This window comes from Ascidiella aspersa, chromosome 3 (assembly GCF_963924565.1).
Source record: "Ascidiella aspersa chromosome 3, kaAscAspe10.2, whole genome shotgun sequence".
Lineage (NCBI taxonomy): Eukaryota > Metazoa > Chordata > Ascidiacea > Phlebobranchia > Ascidiidae > Ascidiella > Ascidiella aspersa.
Genome location: NC_139449.1, coordinates 38,326,136 through 38,349,942, shown reverse-complemented (window position 1 = coordinate 38,349,942; position 23,807 = coordinate 38,326,136). Strand labels below are relative to the sequence as shown.

At 34.8% G+C, this 23,807-nt stretch overlaps 2 protein-coding genes across 2 annotated transcripts; one reads left to right on the top strand and one right to left on the bottom strand.

Moving 5' to 3' along the window:
- Positions 1 to 4,166: 4,166 nt before the first annotated feature.
- On the bottom strand, positions 4,167 to 12,082 carry LOC146162884 (hatching enzyme 1.2-like). The gene is made up of 10 exons (XM_083385349.1): positions 11,969 to 12,082; positions 11,442 to 11,516; positions 11,091 to 11,186; positions 9,777 to 9,932; positions 8,975 to 9,100; positions 7,389 to 7,552; positions 6,782 to 6,917; positions 6,176 to 6,308; positions 5,218 to 5,318; positions 4,167 to 4,748 (listed from the first exon to the last, which is right to left on the bottom strand). The coding sequence occupies exons 1-10, from the start codon at positions 12,012 to 12,014 to the stop codon at positions 4,729 to 4,731; spliced, it is 1,053 nt and encodes a 350-aa protein (XP_083241475.1). The 5' UTR covers positions 12,015 to 12,082; the 3' UTR covers positions 4,167 to 4,728.
- Positions 12,083 to 13,607: 1,525 nt separating this feature from the next.
- Positions 13,608 to 23,320, top strand: LOC146162883 (E3 ubiquitin-protein ligase TRIM71-like). Its single transcript, XM_083384293.1, has 13 exons — positions 13,608 to 13,949; positions 14,892 to 15,070; positions 15,849 to 15,986; positions 16,649 to 16,761; positions 17,393 to 17,567; positions 17,957 to 18,080; positions 18,563 to 18,800; positions 19,789 to 19,931; positions 20,415 to 20,602; positions 21,138 to 21,320; positions 21,886 to 22,081; positions 22,597 to 22,769; positions 23,030 to 23,320. The coding sequence occupies exons 1-13, from the start codon at positions 13,745 to 13,747 to the stop codon at positions 23,237 to 23,239; spliced, it is 2,265 nt and encodes a 754-aa protein (XP_083240419.1). The 5' UTR covers positions 13,608 to 13,744; the 3' UTR covers positions 23,240 to 23,320.
- Positions 23,321 to 23,807: the final 487 nt, after the last annotated feature.

Genomic DNA, 23,807 nt, shown 5'->3' with positions numbered 1-23,807 from the left:
TGTTATCCAATTAAATAAAACATGAAAAAATAGTTCGACATTTGGCCGGAGTCGGACTCGGGTTTATTTTAACCGACTCCACAGCCCTGATCAAAATACTCTATTCAATAAAAAAAAGTAATAAATGTGCATTACCGCTGAATACAACAGCAAATCAAATTAAAATATTTTAATGAAATCCAGAACACCATAATTAAAGTCCCTACCTAAGGCAGAACAAGCCAAGTAATTCGCACAAAAATATCTTTTTTTAAAAAGTGTTGAAACTTGGTTGGTAATCTTGATTTTACTCAATTTTTTATTAGAAGAATGATTTGTGTTACATCTCCTAACATAATAGGGAGCACTTTATCAATTCCTGAAAAAATATTGAATTTTATAACAACATGTTTTATCTCTCTTTTTCATGTTATTGTAAACATAACTTTACCGTTTAATGAAAAAAAATATATATTAATGCAAATTTTATTTATAATGATACTGTTTCTCGGCATAAAAGTGAAAAATATGTTTCTGAAATTTATAAGGAAATAATTTGTATCCCCCATTCATTGGCATCATGTGTAGCATTGTTGGAAAGGTGAGATTAAGGCCTATCCCAATTTGTTGGTTAAACAGTCAGCAAATGTTTTTATCTTGTAATATTTAGCGAATATTAATATTTTTTCTAATTTTTTTAAATTAATAAAATTTAGACCAGTCTTAGTGTGAGGATAACTTTTTTTGGTGCTGATCTAGAATCCTTCCACAACGGACATTATTTGGGTTAGGGCGCGGAAGAGCGTTTGGGTAGGCCAAGTATTATTAATAAATAATAAATATAATAATAGTTGACCAACCCACACTCAAATGCTAACCGACACCCTAACCCAGTGGTTCTCAACCTGGGGGTCGTGAAGGGGGTCGCAAAGGGCTGTCTGGGGAGGTCGCCATGAACAATTTCATTAAGGAAATAATCATAAGAATTAGGCAATAGGAACTAACAGTCTAGCAGTTTAGAAGGAGCAAAATAACCGCCGGTCTAACATTAGTCTTTGTGCGGCTTTTGCAGCAGTGAACCTGTCGCGTTTATGACGTCACCATTACACTTTTCAATTAAGGAATCAAACCTAGCTTCAGTCAAACGATGTCTAATAAAAATGATTGGACGCTCAAACCAGGATTGCCAGAAGGCCCAAAATTTGAACCAAAAACAATAAATTGTCCTAATTTAACTGCTGTGTCCGACGGTGGGATGAAGTAAAACCAAACATTGTGGGATGAAGTAAAACCATGGGCTCACGAGGCCTACAAACTTTGTTTATACGAACTTTAACAACGTAAATTGAAAAATTGATTTTGATGCGTATTTCTGCAATAATTTTCTGCAGTACAAAAGCGTCAACTGTAGTATAGGTGCTTTAGTTCCAAATTGAAATTAAGGCCAAGTAACAATAAAATTTGTGCTAGGTTTACAATAGGTTACAGGCAAAGTATTTCTACTTTTCAGCGGTATCATAACATTTTAAATAGCCTTTTCCAAAACATCCACAGAATACCTGTAATAAAATTTTGGTCTTGCCGTTTTGGCAAAGAGGAATAGAATTTACAGACAGCTTTATTATTGCACTGCTGTTAACGACTAACCGTTTTGTAAATTTGTAAGGAATTCATAGCTGCTCACCAAGAACAGGACCTCCATTGATTACCTTTAGTCTCACACTAGGTTCATGCTAAATATTATTTGACCTAAAATGTCAATCTCTGGCAACCCTGGCTCACACCGTAACTTTAGCTTGTTGTGCATAGCACATTTTAGCCTAATTTTGATACAATCTTAATTTTAATGGTGAAAATAACGGCCCAAATAGACGTGAAAAGCAACATGCTTTATTGTTCAAACGTTTCGGCAATTTCTAATGCCATCATCAGTGATCATTAGAAATTGCCGAAACGTTTGAAAATAAAGCATGTCGCTTTTAACGTTTATTTGGGCCGTTATTTTCACCATTAAACTTATGAACAGATCCGTATATAGTGTTCCAAATCCTAATTTTAAAATGTGTTTTTTATTTACTCAGGTTTATTTATCATACACTATAATTGGGGGGTCGCGAGAACAAAAAGGTTGAGAACCACTGCCCTAACCCAAGTATTGTGCGTCAATTGAATAACTGTTTGAACGCTGTGGTAGGATTCTAGACCAGCGTCTTTTTTTCTAAATACAGTACTGAACAAATATGTTAATTTTGCCAATTAAATTGTAGGGCGAGATTTTGTAGGTTGGTTCGCTAGCTGCCTAGTTCTTAGTACTTTTGTGTTGTATGTTTTTTATGAATTTATATGCTTCCATTAAGAAATATAAACTATTCTAGCAGGCGTTAAGTTGTCGTACTTCAACAATCAGCGCTCTTTGATTTTTGCAAGCACTTGAAAGGCAACTAGAAAACAACAAAATATAAAGATGCGGTACCGTTATCAAATTTTTTTTAAAAAAAGATACTTTCCCAGCGCGACTTCCCTAAATTTAATACAATAATTAATTTTGTCATAGTACTAATAATTATCTTTCTACAGAAATTTGTTAATCATTTGAGAACCAATTTATTTTTTCGTTGAATTGAGAAAAAAGACTAAAATCATATTCAGGAGAAATATACAAAAAAAAAACAACTTGAGAATATGCAAAGAAAACTTGGAAAGTGAACAATCGAGTCGAAGCGAGGAATGAAAACAAAAAAACATTTGGGGACAATTTTGCCAACTAATGAATGTATGATTACCGATTAACAAAACACGTTATTCTGCTTTAAAACCTAAATGATGTGTAACTCGTTTATTTGCAGGGCGATATGACTCTGGAAAAGTCTTCCATGGGAATTACGAGCATCAAACGTATAAATACTTAAACAAATGTTAAACGTCAATTTTTCTATAAATTAGTTAATACGTATACCACCTATGCGGAAAGAACTCGGAAATAACGTCGGTTATTTGTAAGTTGAGATTCTGCCACAATCCTTTGAACCTATCCAACAATTTTTATAATTTGTTTTTCGGCGCTACCGAAAAACCGTTCCACGTTTTTTGGCTCTTCTATTTACTCCAAGGTCCGTTTTGATACGCGCAATTTATATTTTGGTGATCAAAAATTTAGTTCAGTTGTTTTCTTCGCATTCTACTCTGTTGAATTACTTTGGGCCCGGTCATACCGATTGTATTTCTTGGAATCCTCACTTTATTTGAAGGTGCTCGTCACTTATTGCTGGCTTCTGCTAAATGTTGATAAATTCTTGCTCACGTCATAATGTACTATACATTAAATGCTTTTTTTTCGCAGAAACGAACTTACGACCTCAGTCATACCGGGACCGTCGTTTTTACCGACAGAGCTACAGAGGAGCGAGTCGCAAAATAACCATAGCACCGTTGCCGACTGAATCCTGCTCGTAAAACTAGGCGGTGGTGGGGTTCGAACTTACGACCTCTGTTATACCGGCACCATCGATCATCTAACGTGTTTAATTTCATTTATAGAGGCAGCAAAGTGTTGACGAAAAGCGGATGAAAAGTGTAATAAAACTACTTTGAGGGAACGCGATAACATTTAAAGTTAATGTAGCTCAGTGTTTGTTAACTGTTTCAAGTCAAGGCAAACCTGGCGAGCGAAGCAAGCGCGATTTTTTTTGATAGACCGGTATTTCCTTTAAATTTTTGGCAAGTTTTTATTACATAAAATAGAAAAATGTTTAAAAATATATATCCAATATTTTTTAATAGTTTTTTTTTTTGTTTTTGTTTTAATACTTTTTTTTAAAAAGGCGGCGGGCCGGATGAATTACATCGGCGAGCCGGATCCGGCCCGCGGGCCGTAGATTGCCAACCCCTGGTCTAAATTCTTGAATCGTAAATGTATCTTTTGGTGGATTGTGTTTGTTTGGTTCCCTTTAGGCAAACTGTATTTCGTATAACGTTTTTGGCATGGTCGTTGCCTGCACCTCAACGGCTCGTAAGAACTCTTGTAAAGAATTGTAACAAAACATATAACATTTCCTTGAAATAACTAAACTTACATTTAATATCATTGCGATTATTTGTTTAGATATTGCCATGTTTTTAACATTTATTTGCTCTCTAAACAGTATTTTAAATTGCTGACTAAAAACAACACATCAGATCCGTTTTGTCGTGCAGTCGTTTATTTAAAATACTTGTTTCGTAAACTTACACGCAACAACTTAAGGTACAAAGGTGCTAGTTTGCGATTTATTTGGTGCAAAAAGTAAAAAAATACTTCATTCATTTAAAACAGCAAAATTCGCAAAACAGTCCGCTTTATGATGTTTTCTTTTTAAACTTTCTGCCAAAACTTCGAATAATTAATATTACCGCCTTAACAGTTTATTGGAAAGATTAAATTGCTAAAATACATATATATTGGTCCCAGGTTTTGTATCTTGCAGTTTATGTTTTTCTTAAAAAAATTATGTTTTTGATTTTGTTCACACGCTTCATTTTGGCATTTTTTGCCACTGAATATAAAAGTATGGCGTAACTTTTAATTAAGGTGCACGACAATCAGTTGTTACGTCATCGTTTTAGTGTCTTTTTGAAATGACAACGCCATGGAATGTTTGTTTGCTGCCACGACTCTTTTTTAACGCGAATGATACAAAAAAAAAACAAAGAAGTAAAAAGGGGCAAAAATCGTGTCGTGGTAGATCTGTCCGATGGGGGTCGCTGTTGAGTCTATTCGAGTTCGTTGCTTTCTGTAAAGAAATAAAATTAAACTAAAAGCAAATAACATTCGAATTAATTGTAAATAGATGATTCCAGTGGCACACAATAGTAACCACAAAACAACAATATCTAAAGCTGAATAATCCAAAGTATTAGACCGACGACATAATAAAGCCAAATACACAGTAATACCATCAACAGATTAATATTCGAAAATGCTTGAAAACTGTAGATAGAGCGTATGGGGCGATCGGGAGACACCTGTCTGGCATCGGCCGTGTTGGTGTCGACGTTTGGGCGCCCTAGTTTAAATGGCGCCGTTAAGGTGCTATCTTAAGCACATTCAGAAAGTTAGGCTTTTTTGCAACGTTTTTTTGTTTTAATTTCAGTCTTTTGGAGTCTGATTTCATTAAGGATCTCCGTTTTCGAAATTTGGCAACAAGCTAGGGGGGCCTCCTTGACCCCGCCTTCAGCCTATGGTTCACAAACTTCACTCACCGCTCATTGACTTCGATCGGCACTTGTACATTGAGTTGAGCTGCTTTGCGTCTTCCTCTGAGAATCCCTTACGTTGAGATTTCACTGGTAAGCCAGTCTTCCTGTGGTGGAAGTCAGTTTGTTTAGAGGAGAGGTCGCAAAATTACGCCAACCCCCCCCCCCCCAGAAGGCGTTGGCGATGTGCGAAAAAATTTGCAAAAAAAGTGCGCTTATTTTTTAAGTTGTACTTAGAGTTGTTGTGCCCGCATCAATTATCTCAAATTGTGCGCACATTTTTAAAGGCGTTTTATTTTCGCACACATTTAAAACAATGCTCGCATCCCCAATTCTGGTGCATTTTACTTTAGCAGGTATTTTCCCTTAGTTAATCGATAACATTTTTTTATATATTGGTGGGAGTACCCTAAAAATTATTGCGGACCGCACCGGCCTACTTTAACCTGTGGCCAATACTCCCCTGCTACAAACAAGATATTTTGTTCCATGGTGCTTCAGATGTCGCGGGCAGGAGTATGAACTTTTACAATTTTTTATTAATTTTAAACATTATGGTGAAAATATTAACACAGAACAACTTAAAAATAAATTAAAGATGACAAAATATGTTTTATTTTTAAGTTTGGCGTAACTATTTAGAAATTAAAGCAATGACACTTAGGCTTTAGTCCATTTCAATGCTAATTAAATTAGTGTTAAACAGCCAGATAAGTCATTAATTACCAATTGAAGTCTTTACTATGTTAAAAAATCCAAATTAATCAAATGGATAAGTGCAATGATAATGATTTTTGGGCTTTTTGCTCAGACATTAGGCCCCGATACCACCCTACTGTCGGAGTATTGATATTATTAGTTGACATTGAATATTGACATCGATTCGATATTATCGGACATCCCTAGTTAGACATTGAAAAATAGTATTTAATGTTGAGTTAACATTTGCAAAGTAGTATTATACCTGTTCACGATAGTCGGTTGCCTGTTCTTGGTGAACGAATAACCTCCGTAATGCATCACTGACCCGAAGTCGTAAGGTGAATTCATCGAGTCAATCGACGAGGCGGGCTGCTTTCTGAAGTTGCCCTCCCTACCTGCAAACAATGACGTCACTTGGTACTTGTTACGTCATAAAAATATTTCATGGGTGTTGCAATGACTTGGGTTAAGTATTTCGGACAAATGACTTGGCTTAAAGTGTTTTTGGATTACTTGAGTTTTCTAAGCGAAATTACTTTACCCTACTTGAGTTAATTGATTAAATGAGATGATTATAGATATGAAATTCAATGACATTATTTTATAAGGACTCTGAGGACATGACCAATTGTGGACTGAAAGGATACGACCAAATATGGACTTCTAGGTCACATCTAGATATGGACTATATATAAACACTACCAAATATGGACACCAAGGAATAGATGGCGAGAAGGTGACACGATATGGACTTTAAAGACACCACTAGATGCCGGGGACATGACTAGTTGTGGACTCTAAAGACACCACTAGATGCCAGGGACAGGACTAGTTGTGGACTTCAGGGACACGTTATGGACTCCCTCACCTCTCCTCACGTTCTCGAACTTGATTTCGACAAACTCGTCTCGATCCGGCCTCGACTGCTCGTGGTAGAATCCCATGGCGTGCATCATCTCGTGCATCGCGATCCCCTTCCACTCGCACCCCCGCCCTATCGACACCTGCCACCATAAAAGTTATAAAAATAAGAAATACAAGTAAAAAACAAAGAATATGGAAATGAAGACAAAAAAGCATAAAAACATCATAATATAAAATCTACCACGAAAAACGAGTATAAAAACGATATAAAGTTTAAAACGCCAATTAAGTTTAAAATACAAAACAAAAATTATAAAAACAAATAAAAATTTCAAAAACGAAAATAAAAAATAGAAAAGGCCGAAAGAAAGGTAATAAATTGTAAAGACAAAAAATATATAAACTTCGAAAAACAAAACAAATAAGTGCAAAAATGGATTTCTTCATGAAAAATGTAGTTTATTGCGCGGGTAAAAAATTTTAAATTCGTGAATTATACCCTTTTTCCCTCACCAGTACGCCAATATAAACAAAAAACTTACAAAAATAATGAAACTTTAACCACCCCAATACTGTAATAATAAACATGTTTGTATCGCGCCTAACTTTACCTGTTGTTTACCGAACCTCCTCCCGATGTACGACCAGCATCCAGGACCTTGGTAGAAGTAAAGATAATCCCTCTCAATGGTGCGGGGTTTGAACCTGAGGCACGTCTGCTCACTGTAAGCCCCCATAGCTGCTGATATGGCCGCAGCAGCACGTGGATTGCGATCTGGGAGCGTAACATAAGTTACCTAAAGTACTCCAATGTTAACACATTTTTGGCCGCATGTGGACACTTCTGCTATACGTGTTAGAAAAAACATGTCTAAAGTCCAATTAACGGCGAACACCACAGCGCACAAGAATATTGCGTTAATATACAATTATACATGTCTCGAAATGCGAAAACCTAATTCCTAGCCCTACATTTAAAAACCAAGGCGCTAAATTAATAATGAACGTTAGAATTAACAGTCGGCGTAATTAGCAACCGGTGATAATTTTGTAGTGCTAATTAAGCACGTAACAATAGGTCCGTGTGTTAGGGTCGAAATTATCAGAACGCTCACAGCAGGTATGTTATTTATCAATATAAATGTGCCGAAAGTGTCACAGACTATGGTACGATTTTTCGCGATGCTATCTTCTGTGCGAACTTCCGAGCAATATTCGGCTTTAAAAATACACAAAAGTGAATGGTCGTTAGTTGCATGAGAGCTTTCCTATTTTGTAATTTGATAATTTTGTGCGTTTTCGTCTTTCAAGAGGCGCTCTTATCTCTGTTTTGTTATTTGTCACGGGATTTAATTAATTTCTGTATTAGGCCTTTAGAAAAAAAAATGACCATGCACTTGCGTCTTGCGTATATTACGCAACTTAGTCTTTCTTGAGTCGTACTGGCCTTCGAAAAAGCTTACCGAAATCAGCCAGCTTTATCAGGATTATAGTGTAAGCAAAGAAAGTCTAGTTTCTTCTTGTGTTTTTGAAGTTAGTAAAGTGTGATAAATGCACTCAAACATGCTCCGGTGAGAAACCGACAGTGTTGTAATGACTTAAGTCAATGACTTCACTTAAGTGCACTTAAGTCACTGTTTTCAAATGACTTGACTTGACTTAAGTCATTTTGGCAAATAACTTGGGAGTAAATTAAATGTTTTTCATTAAAATTTATTTTAAGTTTTGCACATTAAACACTCTTATTGCTGTATATTGCGTTTGTGTGTTTTTTTAGTTAAATTTTTGCTTGTAATCGGACGAGTTTACCAATTTTAATAGTTTAATAATTTACTTTTATGTCAATGACATGACTTGAAATTGACTTGCTCTCATAATGACTTGACTGGGACTTGACTTGGGCAACCAATGACTTGGACTGGGACTTGACTTGCTATTTTTGCAAAAGACTTGACTTGGACTTAAGTTATTTTTCAAATGACTTGTTTACAACACTGGAAACCGACCAATACAAGCAGCTTCGCAAAAGGCGAGCCGATATGCTATTAACATTCAGTCTGCGCTTTGCTCAAATGTATGCTCTTTGCCACCTTTCTACACTAAGGTAAAACCCGATGCTAAAATAGAGAACTTATGTAGACTTTAACTTCTTATATAAACAATTGAGCAGTTACATAATTATGTAAGCAACACTCACGAATGGAGGAGTCTAGCACGTAAGGCACGCTGTACGTCCCGTCAGCCTGCTGGTTGTTGTCCCATCTTCTCAACCAACGAGACGCAGCTTTGTCAGATGATCCTGTGTAACTTGCTACATCCTCCGCTGAAACAAGACAACTACAAGTTCAGAAAGCTGTTATCACTACCTTAAGGCAAATTCTGTGGCATTACCAGATTTAGTAGAAATCAGGGCTAAGTTCGAAAATGTAAACCTGACTAAGGCTCCAGTCAAATTACCCGATTTCGTCGAGGCCTGCCTTCAAATTCATGCCCTACAGTATATTTCACCTATCCCCTCAACCAAAATAGGGTGGATTGTACAGTAGACTACATTTCTATCCAGTGGTATCATACAACCCACCAACTAGGCCTACATGTGGGCTAATTTTTGCTCATGAACACAGCTTGGGATTATCGAGTTATAAATTTTCGATTTGAACTTACAGAATTCCGTCATGTTAGGCGCTTTATATTTGATTTTAATGAGAATAGTAGTTTCCAATGCGTATGAACACCGAAAAAAACTGCAAAGATTCCTCGAAACGGGTGTTTTACATTATAAGATAAATACATTTTGTGCGTTGTAAAAACAATTTACAAAATGATTTTAGTGCCAATATTAAACAACCCTGCGAAGGTTTTTATTTTACCAACCTATTAAAACCCTAGCACACAAATGGCAATACATTTTAAATGTAGACGTAATGGTTTTATTTCCAGCGTTTTAATGTCAAACTAAAAATAAAACGACCCCCCCGAAAAAAGAAACGTGACCTCACCAGTCATCATGACGTCACCATCGAACAATCCCTCGGTTTTGCAATTGCAGCTTATGACGCAACCATCGTCGTTTGTTTCGTAACCTAGGAGACAATCCTCCCCACATCGAGAAACATCGAAGTCGGCGCATCCCTTCTTCGACGCCGCGAGCTTTTCTGTAAAAAAATTGGGATATTTTAGCTTAGAAAAACAACTAATACACGCTTGAATTTGTCCAATTAAAAATGTGTTGCAATTCTAGAAACTTAAGAAATGTTTTCGATTTGTCCGAACTAAAAACACTTATTAAAACTGAGCTAAATGCTCTTGTTTGTGAGATTATACGTTGGTGACATTTTACTTAGAAACTTTAATTGTTCATGCTATAAAACAGTGGCGATGACTAATTAAAAACTAACTTGCTTTTATCAGTGCCTATATGCACCAGATTGGAAACTTTGGATATTGCGCGGGGGAGATGTTTTGCAGCTGAAAAAATGCGCGGCTGAAAATAAAATTTCGACTTGAACTTGCGCGGCTGAAAATAAACCATCAGGCTACCGAAAGTTGTAAATTGCGAAATTATATTAAACTTACAGCGTTCATAGAATACTTTTGCGCAATTTTTGTTTGGTGTGCGGGCGCAGCTAAATATTTAAAAAGTTTGATATGGCATTTAATATGCAATATTACTCGATATTGCCTAATTTGACGTCACTATACACGTGACCGTAGTCCACTGATGCGTGACCAAAACGCAGAACTGTGCGTTTTTAGTGTTTCGCAGGGGATTCTATATGATGCATTATATTATATACGTCTTATAAACTAGCGTTAAAAAATGTTATTCAACTTCAGTATGCGGCCCGCCAATTTTTTTTGTGCTTGTTAAGTTTCATACGGAAGTTTGTGCGGCTGAAGTTTTGCGCGTTTGCTCGAGTCAGATTTGCGCGGCTCAACACATTTTCTATAAAATGCGCGGCTGTGACCGCGGCTGAAAGTGCTACTGCGCGGGGCATTTATCCAGGCCAAACTTTCCAACCTGGTGCATGATACTGGTTTGGTTCGTTAAGCAGGTAAAACTCATAGAAACTTACCGAACTATAGTTATAAGAAAGCCACTTAGGGTTTCTTCATTACAACTTAAGTATTTAAATAGTATCTTTAGTGAATAACCTTATTTTGCAGAATTTTAACTTTACTTCAAGACCTGGCAGTTTAAATTTATTCAAAACTGATTACAATTTACTAATTGTTTATCTAACGCCAAAAGCCATCGCATTGTTTATGTAAATTCTACATTTTGACTGCCATTTTGTATCTAGCAAACTTACCTGTACATTCGTTGATCTCCAGGGCGTTAGGAGCTTCGCTGCTATCCACATTTAAGTCAAGTGGATCCGCAATCTTACACATCGGCTCTGCAAACACTAATTGTCTGTTATATAGCTGATAATTTAAGCTATGTAGTTAGTTTGGACTGGGTCATACAGATTGTGCCTAATATTTTAGCTGTGTATGGCGATTAGGTGGTTGAAAATACGGCCTGCTTCTAGAATGTTTAATTGGCATATTTTGTGCAATTTCTCTCTTTAAATTTGCATTTTAAATAATAAAGTTGTTTTCAGAAAGTGGCTGTTTATTTAAGGTATATCTTTATAAGGATTGCTAAAAATGTGTCCTACCCACAACTTTGTGTGTCAAAAGTCTGAGAAGTTCCTCTTTTAAATCCTCCATTTCGTATGAAGATGGTCTCGCATCTGTGAAAAAAATAAAACACGACAAATCATCATTTGGTTGAAACATGTATCGTCCATTTGCTGTACAGTTGTCAATCTTTCTCTGTGTACGTTTCAATGTAGGATTCCTCGCGAAAAAATAATAGAGGAAACATAAAAACAGCAAACGTGTTTTTAATGGGTTTGCGCAAATATTTCTTGGCATAATAGATTTATTTCAAACACCCAAAACCACGCAAAACAGAAAAATCTGTCAAATTTTATCTTAACGCATATATAAATTATAAAACGCTTATAAAAACCTATCATATAGTTTAACTTATATCAAAAAATCGATTAAAATGAATCTTCTCTACCATGAGTATTTTTTTGTCGATAGTTGCACTTCAAAATTATTCATATAATTTCTGACAAAAACAAACCAGCTATACAATGCAAACTCGGCAAATTAAAGAAACTAAAGCAACTTTTACCGCAAAGGCTGAAAGTCAGCAGCGCTGCGACCAGAAAAACCTTCATTTCACTTTTTCTTTGCAGCACCCGACGGGATTTTAATTCTCGCTTGAAATAAACCCTATCAGGCAAGTTGCTGGACACTGAATGATTATTTGATCACAACAAGACGCTATATATGATTTCCTACTTCCTACAAGCTCACTCCACAAAAACAATCCTTTTTCATGTAAGATTGCAAATAAGGCAGTTTCTGTTTAAATCAAAACTGACGTTTCCCTTTTCCATGGTCGGCAACATTAGTTCGTTAACATGCGGACGTTTCAATCAAACTTCAAGATTTCCTTTTCAAACGCAGTAAGATAACCCGTATTGAAAAATTCGGTAAGCATGCAAGAGCTACAATCAACAATTTTGATGACTCAACCTGTCGAAATGATTAGGAACGACAAACTGGGAATTAACGCAAAGATATGATCGGGATTTCTTATTTCGCGTTTTGCCGAAAGTTTCCCCAGTTGAATAATTTTATAAAAGCGCCTCGTGTGAAAATAACGTTTGCTGCAAAAACTTTTCCGACTTTTGAGAAACTTTTCGAAGAACGTTTTTTTGGAAAAACTTTAATTTATTTATTACTTGAGTGAACATTAAAGAATAAAAAAATCCTTGTTATGACAACATGTCACTATTAATCACTTTTTCGTTTTCTTGTTAATTGTGTTTTTAGTTAATGAACGTCTGAAAAATATTTTGTTGATTCACGTTGGTCCATTGGAAATGTTTTTGTTTTTTTCTAAATAACAATGTGGTTTAGTTTTGTTTAATTATAAATAATGTATGCTCTTCTGACAGATGCTCATATGTCATTCGTCCTGTTTACAATCTCCAACATTTCTATGATTTGTTAATATTTTCCAAAAATTATAGTAATATAAGACTGAGCCTAATTACTTAAAAAGTGGAATAATAGATAAAAATGGCGCTGGTCTAGATTCCTAACACAACGAACATATTTTGGGTTAGGGTGCGGCTTAGTATTTGGGTTTGGGTAGGTTAATCAATATTATTAAATAATAATACTTGAACCACCCTCACCCAAACACTAAACGACACCCTGACCCAAATATTGTGCGTTGCTTTCTGGAATCAAACCCTAGAACGTGTCAAATGATTTGTAATACTGTGGTAGGATTCTAGACCAGTTCCAAAATTGTTTACACGTTCTGGGGTTTGATTCCAGTTAAGTCACAGACCTCAGCAAACATAGATTAATATTATGTCCGGTATTATTTAGAATATAAACTAATTAAATATATTTTTTTATGAACAAACTGTTTTAAACAAAAACAATGTGGCTAAGATTCACATTATCATTTAAATAAATAATTCTCTTTCCATTACTAGTTTCAGATTTGATTAAACCATAAAGAGACCCCCTACCTAAGGTTAATTAAATAATGCAGATTTGTATGAAATTCTGTAAACAGGACTATTTAGTGGCTGCAATAAAATGCACAAATTGAAACTTTGTTTTGTAATGTGCTTCTTCCTAACCTACACCATTATGAATATTTAATGTTTTTGTTTTTAAACATATATGGACAGGGTATTATAAATTTCAAAGTAATATTTTACCGCTGTATTTTGCAGATCATTTTCTACCTCAAAATTATGGGTTTGTTTATTGTTGCTTGCGCCACCAAGTGGTGTACAGCATTCAACCTGGTTGAAATAAACTTTAGCTGAAAAGCCGGCCCTTATATTATGTAACCGTCTGTTGTACGCCAACAAAAAACATGAGCGACCCATACAGTTTGGTCCGCAATGGATCGTTGCTTGGTTCGTTCTCAGAACGTACGTCAAGTCCCCCCTCTACCTCCATTCTCAGCCCAGTTAATTCCATCCACGAACCTCTAGCTAGCTCATCGTCCCTATTTCTGCCACCTTCAACCTCCGTTGCCTCTAACTCGGCAAACGATGCAACATTGACATCAATTCTCGGTGAGTTACCAACTGCATAGTTTTGTTATTATATTTATATATCATGGTTAAGTACACGGATCTGTAAAGTAGCTTGAAAATAAATTTAAAACACCAATAGGATTTCCACTCCTTTTGGCTTTGGAATTTATTATCAGTTTATAGTTAACCTTCTATCATTTAATTTTAATTGTTTTGCATGTAATTTTAATTATTTTTGCCCATTGTTTATCTTAATATTTATTTAAGGCTAGTAGCAAAATGTTTTTCTAGTTTTTTTTATATATTGCCTTTTAAATATTCATTCGCATCCTAACGGCAACACCTACATATCTATAAACTGTTGTTAAGCTTTTATCGATCAATCCTGTTTGTTGTGTATTTGCGAAAAACAAGTAATTTTGCGTTGTATTTAAATCACAAATGAAGCAGGCAACCAATTGAATTTAGTTTTGTTTATTTTCCATAGTATCGAGTTTACATTCAACATGTAAAGGTTTCATTTCAATATTTTATTTTATGCAATTGTATTTATCAGCTTTTTGACAGTCTAATGATGTCGCTTAATGTTTCCCAGTGATATTTGTGTCCCTTAAATAATATACTTTTTTATATTTTTAAACCAGTGGTTCTTAAACTTTTTAGCTTGTGGCACACAAAAAAAGATCTTCATTATTTTTTCACGACACACTCTTTACAGAACAACAATATAGTAACCTTACTATCGCCCTTAACTCAGAACAAACTATATGCAAGTGTCTCAATATTATTATTTGTTATGGATAGTGCAGATATAAGTCTGAAAAGCTTGCATGTTACTGTAGGACTTTTGCTAATACAAATAACTTATTTTCCAAAATTACAAAAAGGTTTGGCACACAGTTTGAGCATCACTGTTTTGAACCTTGGTGGTTCTTTTTAGATTTTATGGTATGGAGATACGATTGTAAAAATATTTTGCAGGCAACATTCTTGCGATGTCAATGCAGGACGACATCAAGGATCCTTCCAACCGCTCGTGCACCTGCAATGAGGGGATAAAAGCCGATTCTTACTGCCACGATTGCAAGGAGCACTTGTGTGCGAGGTGCGTGTCGGCCCACTACCGAGTAACTCTCACAAAGGACCACGTCATTGTTAAGGTGAGTGTAATTTATTAATAATACAAAACTCTTTGGCAAACTTGTATTTGTTGGTAACCCATAGTTTAAAACAAGACCGAGTTGGTTAGAAAAAACCCAACTCTGGTTAAAAAAACGTTGAGTCTGACACTGACCTGAATTGCCAACCATTGAGTGGAGTCCAGCTCCGACTCTACAACCTGTATTTCACTTATTTTCCTAATTAAAATACGGTGGATATTGAGCAATCGACTCATAATAGGGGTGGTCATATAACTTATCCACTCACAATAGGTTGGTGGAAAATATTCAACTATAAATGTTATTGGTTTCTGGTAGAATTACTCTAGTCCTGACTTGGACTAAATAAACCATGTTAGTTGAGCCTTGAATAAGACTCTGCAGCTCTGGCTTGAAATTGTCTTGTTACCCATTTTCATAACTGGTTACTGAAAACTTTTGTTACCTTTCTAATAAATTATGTTTGTGTGTTGTTTTGATTCTATTTTGTTTGTGGATAATTAAACACGTTTTTTTAAATATGAAAATCATTTTTGTAAAATTTCACAAACCACTTTAAAAATAACCTTTCTGTTTATATTTGTATAGATTTTTAAACATTGCTTTTAAGTTTCCTCAGTATACAAACATATGCATTACTAATTTGCTAAAACACTTGTTTAGTGTTATTTATCTATGTTGAAAATCAATAAAGAGTTATTCGAAACGTTCAAGATGATACCTACTTCTGTATGGGCTTTGATATTCTTATTAAGTGTTATTTATGTGTTTGTTGCAGTGTGACAACTCTCTGCTGAGCGAGTCACACAGTCGCACTTTGCCCTACCTACTACCTCCTCCCGTCAACAACCAAAAGACCTTCTGCAACGTCCACTCAAACCAAGTATATCAATTCTTCTGTGAAAACTGCTCCAAGGTAAGCAAGTTGTGAAAAGATGCCTAAATCTGAGGATCTTAAACTTAATTGTGGTTATATCTGCTTACCAATATTATTAATCCTTACAATGTGTATTTGAACTTATTGTTACAAAATAAATTTGCAGAAAATTCCTTACAATTGTCAGAAACAAACAAATAAATTTATTAGCTTTTTTAAGAAATTTTTATAGTTTAGTGCTTCCAAAGTCCAACAGAGTTTTGCAAAGAAAAGAAAAAAATATTAAGAAAGAAAAAAAATAATTTTAAAGAAAAAATATTTGAGAACCACTGGTTTAACTCATTGAATAACCAGTTGTAAAAATACCTATATCTTAAAAAGGGCATAAAGCATTAATTAATTTAAATGCAAGTAGGAATTAATGTAGTAATTTATCTTATGTTTAGCGGTCACATATATGTAGCAAATACTGTGATTTGTTTAAAAATCCCTGCACCAGGTTAAGTAAAAAACGCCAAGGTATATACGTTGTTATTGTGTGCATCAGAAAATTATTTTTTAGGGTTTATCTTCTTACAAAAATTGTTTTGTTTTTAATGCGGTTTTCTCAGTATGTGTGAATGATGCATGTATTGGTATTTTATTGGCCACAAAGGATACATCATTGTGTTAATATTATTAAATTCTTGAATTAATTGCAGGCGATTTGCACCCAGTGTACAATGTTCGAGCACAACGGCCACAACTTCCAATATTTACAATCAGTAGCTGAAAGCAGTAAAACTGTGTCTTCAACATTGCTCGCTGAAGCCAGGTAAGCCGTAAATATTCATTTAAACCATTCAATCCGTATTAAACTTCAATATTGTTTAAGAAAAATATTTAATAAAGAATTATTGCAAAAATCCATAAAATAAAAAAAATAATAAAAACGTGGTATAAATGATTCTTGTCTACACTTGTTGCCAAAATGTATGTATATATCGTAGTTTTAACAGGAAAGTCGCAAACATTTCTTTGTGGCATTGAATCGTTGTTAGTCTTCCAATATCATTTTAATAATGTATAGTTTAATGAAGATGTAAATTAGGTTCCATTAAAAACCCATTAACTGCTTTCACAAACAGTCTACAAAGAATTGCCTTGTTAGTTAGTATAGAAATTAGAAAAAAATGTAAAAACTTGGTATGGATTATTCTTGTCTATGCTAACTTTATCAAAAACAGCAAATGTAGTGTATTTAACTTTTGCTAAGTCATAAGTTCCTGCCTAATAAATACCCTGTTTGTTTTCATAAAATTTAACAATTAAAATGTTGCAATGTTTTTTTTATAATTTTTTATTTATGATAGTTTTTTATTCACAACTTAACACCAAACATAGTAATATGGTCTACCTTTAATTTAAATCCCAAACTGTTTATTCACACAGTTATTTATAAACAGGGACAATTATCAAGCGTTGGAGAAAAGCATCGTTAACATCCAACAAATGGCCGAACGAGTCGTCACTCGGAGCAAAGTTGTGAAGTCCGAGATTCACGCCACTGTTCAGAAGCACATGATGGCGCTAGAGCAGAGGGAACGCGATCTTGTCGGAAAAGTCGATCAAATTAGACAGGTGCAGTGTTCTGGAATAATTTTTAACAGTTTAAGAATTATCAAAGCCCATACAGAAGTAAGTATCATTTTGTACGCTTTGAATATATATTTGTTAATTCATTTTAAACATAAACTATGTTAAAAATATTTAAAACTTATCTGAAACTTTTACAAAATGCAATCTACTTCTATGGGTTTTGATATTCTTATTACGTCTTACTACAACCTCCAGCCATTATGCTCTTATAGTTTAACATTATTGGCTTTAATTTTGCAATACTGCCAGTTTAAAAAAACAAAAATATTTTTTTGTGATCAAACAACCAAATGAAGATTTTGTTTTCCCTATTTTTATCAAAAAGTTAAACAATACCACAAAAATTTGAAATACTTAATCTTTTCTTGCAGGTGAAATGTCAGATCTTAAGTTCGCAACTAACTTCCCTCCAGCAATCCGCGAACCTCCTCAAGACGTCAATGGAAGATTCCAAGAACGCATTTCACTCTAATTCTGACCTGGAGATTATTAAAGGTGCATTTTTTATTTTGAAATATTTGTTAAAAACATAACCTTTTTGTGATTTGTCTTCCAAGCATATTCTCGGTATCGTAATATGGAGTGGCTGACTTTGATGACCTAACGGTCTTTCGCTGCTCCCTGGGAATCTGCTTCCCAAACAATAAACATATCTATCTATCTAATATGATAAAAATAAATTATTTTTTTTAGGTAAGGACCAGTAAAATTACTGAGACAAACTGTACAAATGAGTTTTTTTGTAAAATAATTGCTCAAATTTCAAATTTTTAGGTAAAAAAATTGTGCCTTGAAGTTTGCCTTTAATTATTATTATTATTTTATTTTTGATTAATTTTATTATAAGTTGTTGCTTTTTTAAAAAGTGTGCAAAAACATGTTTTTGTTAAAAATATGCTTTTGTTTTATTAGGGTTTTTTTTAGTTTATTTAAAATCCAACTGTTTTTAGTATACATGTTAAACTTAAATTTTTTAGCCAAAGAAAAGCTCCAGTCTCTTGTTGCGGCCTCGGCCAGCCTGACGTCAAGTGCGCTCCCCCATGAGGACGACCGGATGCTGTTCGCCCCCCCAGACCTCCCCCTATTCCACGCCATAGCAGGGATGGGTGACGTTAAGTCTAGCGCTTGTGCCCCCCAATCACTGCTCAGTAGAGAGGGTTCGGCTTCGCACACTGCACTTTGTGGGAGCAACGCTGCATTCATTATACATGCAAGGTGGGTTGAAGTGAAAACTAACATGCTGCTACACAAACTATATAGTACAGATGCCTACCGTTGTCAGTACGACTCCAGAAGGGCTTGATTAAAGGATGCACATTGCACATTGTGTATAATTATATATGAAACAGGCTGCTAAATAAAGATTCAATGAATTTAATGTAGAATTTAATAATGTATTTTTCTAATACACACAAGGTGAGTTTAGGTAAAAAAAACACACTATTACATCAAGGTTTAATGAATTTAATTTAAAAATGAATAATTTTTTAGCAGATTTAAAACTTTTTGTTGCAGATTCAATGCAATACACAAATAAAAAAAATGCTACAATATATCCAATTAAAAAAATTAATAAAAAAAATACATTTTAGCAAGCCAATATGGAATGCATTTTTAAATTAAATCTACTGCTCTTTAAAAACAAAGTTTATAGTTTTTGTATTCTAGGTTTACATAATAAAATAATTTAGGTCTCCTCCCATAATGTTTTATAAATGCAAAATTAAGTGTATTTAGTAAAACTAATAAAATTACAGAGCTTAACACTTCCAGAAGTCAGCACTTTGATATTATATAATACTGTAGGTTTTGTTAACACCTTTTTTATTATGCCTTCATGTCCGGGAATATTAAAACATTTTCCTGATTTATCTTATCAAAATAAAGCTGAGAAACCTGAATTACCGATCTTTCGGCAAAAATTCTACAAACATCATAAGACGTTTTTGTGTCCACTATGTTCTACACATAAGATAATTTTTTTAAAACAAAAGTTAAAATTTTTGCTCATTAACAAGCAATTTTATTTTTTTATTAAAATTTCTCCTCTGGTAATTATTTGTTCTCCGACATTACAGCAACCTATTCAAGTCGCCTTTTTCAAAGTGAATTTCACTGTAGCATCATAATACAATGCAATTCCATTTGATTAATATTATGCCTGTTGGCAAAATTTTAAATATTTTTTTTAACTTTCTCGTAGAGATCACAGCGGCACCGTAAAGCAAACCGGGGGTGATCTGTTCGAAGTGTTGGTGAAACGACCAGACAACACAACTTATCGCGTCAAAACTAACGATTCAGGGGATGGAAGGTATCACTTCCACGTCCAGTTTGTAGCCGAAGGTTCGTGCTATTGGTTCTTTTCAATTTTAGTATTTGTTCTAAGTTGTGCATGGTTTTGATGCTAATGGATTCAAACCAAACATTATACAGTAATTTAAACCCTTGTAAGCACATTTTTAGGCTAAGGAAAAAAACATGCTCAGTTTATTTTTTTAGTTATTTTTGTGATTTCATTTGGTAAAAAATTCACTTTTAAACTTAAGGAATTTTTCTTTAAGTGCATAAAACCAAATTTCTGTAAAACTTTTTACCCATTTGGTCAAATAAAAAGTTTATGTAAGTTTATTTTATTTATTAAAATCTAAGTTTATTTTATTTATTTTTTTAGGTTTTGTATTGTACACTCATGGTAAAAGTAGACATTATTTTTAAACTTTTTTCGCTGAATCAAACCAAACTTTCTCCCCCAAACAATTCTGCAAACCTAAAAACATATTTTATAGATTTCGTTTAAATTGCTGAACTATATCCATTATATGACAGGTCAGTACGTGATATCGGCGCAGTTCAACGGTGTGCCAGTGTGTGAGAGCCCCTATGTGGTGCGGGTGAAACCGGGGGTGAACTACGCGACACGGGCCAGCGCTGGCAGCCCGAGCCTCGTGTTCGGGAAGGAGGGTGACAAGAATGGGGAGCTGTGTAGACCCTGGGGCATCTGTTGTGACGCACAGGTAAAAATAGGAGTGCTTACGAGTAATTAATTAACTGTATTAATTTACAACTAATTAACTTTCTTTTAAAACCCAAGTCAATTACAGGATATATTTTTATATTTAATTTGAAATATTAATTTTTGCATTTGCTGCAGGGAAACTTGGTAACTTTTTTCCATATAATAAGTCATTTTGATTTAAAACCAATGTGGTTTTAACCAAAATGTTTTTCTTTTTGGAATGATTTTACCTCATGAAGATTTGTGCAATCTTGTGCTTTTAATATTTTCACAGAAAAATGTTTCAGTCTTTCAAGTAACTTTGCATTTTCTTCTTTAATCTTGGTGTGCTTTACTTATTTATCATTTCAAGGTCGCATCAACAAACAAAGAAAGAATTCAACATTTTTTGTGCTAAATACTTTTATTTTTTTAAAGTGTTATTTGTTTTTTGACAACAATTTTATCTTTAAACGATTTAGGCAAAAAAGTAACACTAACAAAGAAAAATTTTTTCTTCTGTTAAACGCTTCTAAACATCAGTTTTTTTCCAGGGCCGGTTTATCGTGGCCGACCGAAGCAACAACCGGATCCAGGTGTTCCGGCCCGACGGAACCTTCCACCACAAGTTCGGCACACACGGACAGAGACACGGCCAGTTTGACCGGCCCGCCGGTGTTGCTATTGACAACCATGGAAATATTATCGTCGCTGACAAGGACAACCACAGGATACAGGTGGAAAAGAATGTTTGTTTTAAAGTTTTTTAAATTTTAAGAGTTTGTTTAGTTTTTACACTTTTAGAAAAATATTCGATGAATCAATCAAAATTCTGCATTTTTTATGATGTGTTCAGTTTTTCACTTTTGATTAGCAATTGGGTTTAAAAAAACTTCAGTCTCTAACTCCAAACCCACTTTTCCCATAAAGTCTGTTTGGAATAGTTTGTTTAACGTAAAGGGTGCAAAAATATTAGCTTAAAAATATTTTGTCTGACTTTTTTTTTTTAAATTAAAAAAAAACTTGTTTTAAATTCAAGTTCTGTCAGAAGTTTTAATTATAAAATCCAATTACTAATTTTAATTATCTAAATTAAAAAAATATATGTTCTATGATCCGGTTATTCCCCTAGCCTACTACTTGCTCTTTAGCGACATCGCGTGTTTGAGTTTTTTAAACAAACATTTTTTGCGCAAAAAAATAAATTGATGCCAATGTTTTAACCACTGCAATAAAAAAGGAGTACTCAAAATATTCAAGGTGGTTTACAATCTGTGTTAATGTTTTGTTTAAATCCTCCAGATCTTGAGTTTGGAGGGAACTTTCATCCGCGCGTTCGGCGAGCGAGGTTCGAAGAGCGGCCAGTTCAACTACCCGTGGGACGTGGCGGTCTTGTGCAAGCAGCAGCAGCAGGTGATCGCGGTGAGCGACACCAGGAACCACCGCGTGCAGATCTTCAACTACGACGGCGTCTTCCTCGCAAAGTACGGATTCGAAGGTAAAAGCTTGGTTTAAAAATCTGTGATCAAATAATGCTTGACAGAAAAAAGTATTTCATAGCATTACTGTTTAAAAAAATCTATAAAAATACTTCGTTCGCGACAAAGTGCTGCATAACGATATGATGTTTTAAAATATTTTATGTTTCGGCTAATTGTTCTACATAAATAAAAGTTGTAACAGTAAAAGTGGCTACCACGGGTGCCAATTTTTTATGCTTGTATATGGCTGCAGTGTAGACATCATTTACAACAAATTTCGTGGTTATTTTTAGGTGCCTGAAGAATCTCAGGGCTTTGCAGTTTCGTTTAAAAGTTGCGGTATATAGAAAAAATAATTTCAGATTTAAAAATTAGCTTGAAGGTTCTTTCAAGTTTTAAATCATTTTGTCATTTTAGGTGAAGTCTTCCCAACAGTATTTAAACGAGATGTACTTGAAATTCCCCTAAAAGTGTTATTTTATTTTTAAGACAACTATGGCAAAGCCACTTATGTTTGTTCTGACCGTGACAGGCTCAATGTGGAAGCACTTCGACTCCCCCCGCGGTTGTGTCTTCTCCCCCGAAGGTCGTCTCATCGTCACCGACTTCAACAATCACCGCCTCGTCATCATCGAACCGGATATGACGTCAGCCAGGTACCTGGGCTCGGAAGGAAGCCAAGCGCTGCAGTTCCTCAGGCCGCAGGTCAGTGCAACTTTTTAGTGGAAATTTAAAAAATCGCGAAAATTCGAAATATATTTTTTTGATTAAAAAAAGTCGTTACAAAACATTTCTTTTTTGTTTTTGTTTTTATTTAAATCGTTCAACCAATTTTATTTTTAAGTTTTTTACCAATACGTAGAAAAATTTTTAAACTAAGAACGTGGTAATTTCAAAATGTAACTAACTTTATTATTTCTGCGTATATTTGACCAAATAAATTTATGTGTAATATTTATTGGCAGGGAGTAACGATCGACGAGGAAGGCAACATAATCGTCGCCGACTCACGCAACCACAGATTGCAGGTGTTTACGCCCTCTGGTGGCCTCCTGGCCGTCTTCGGGGGGCAAATCTCCCCCTTCCAGATGGACCGTCCCTCGGGGGTGGTCGTGACCCCCCAGGGGCGCATCGCTGTCGTCGATTTCGGCAACAATAGGGTCGTTGTTCTCTGATCCGGTTATTCCCCTACCTCTGTGCTCGCTAGCACTCTAGCGACACCGCGTGTTTGATTTAGATATTTCTTTTTTTTTGCGCCAAAAATTAAAGTGAAGTCAATGTTTTAACCAGAAGGTCATATAAATATGCTGCGAACAATAGGTCGCACCCAAAATACCTTAGTTATGTTTTAGACGCAATTCGTTCTTATCGGCCGAATAGCGATACTTACACGATATCGGCTGCGACCCGATATTATCGGACATTCTTACTTTGTAGAACCTTCAGCCAATCGTAAGTAGGGTCGCCATTGTAGACTCAAAAAAATTGAGATATATGTTTTTTGTATAATATTTCGCCTTAATCTTTAATTTGTCAACAGCAAAAGATAAAGTACAACATTTCACATTTTTGAGGCTTAATTTTGTCCCTTATCACAAGTTGATGGCGATGGTGCACGCTTAATGCTAAAGATGTAATTTTTGTTTATTTATTTGTTTGTGCCCATTCCTGACCATATTCAATTTCTAAGAAAATAGGTTCCAAAACCCCAAAGTAAAATAGATGGCTTTAAACAAACTAAGT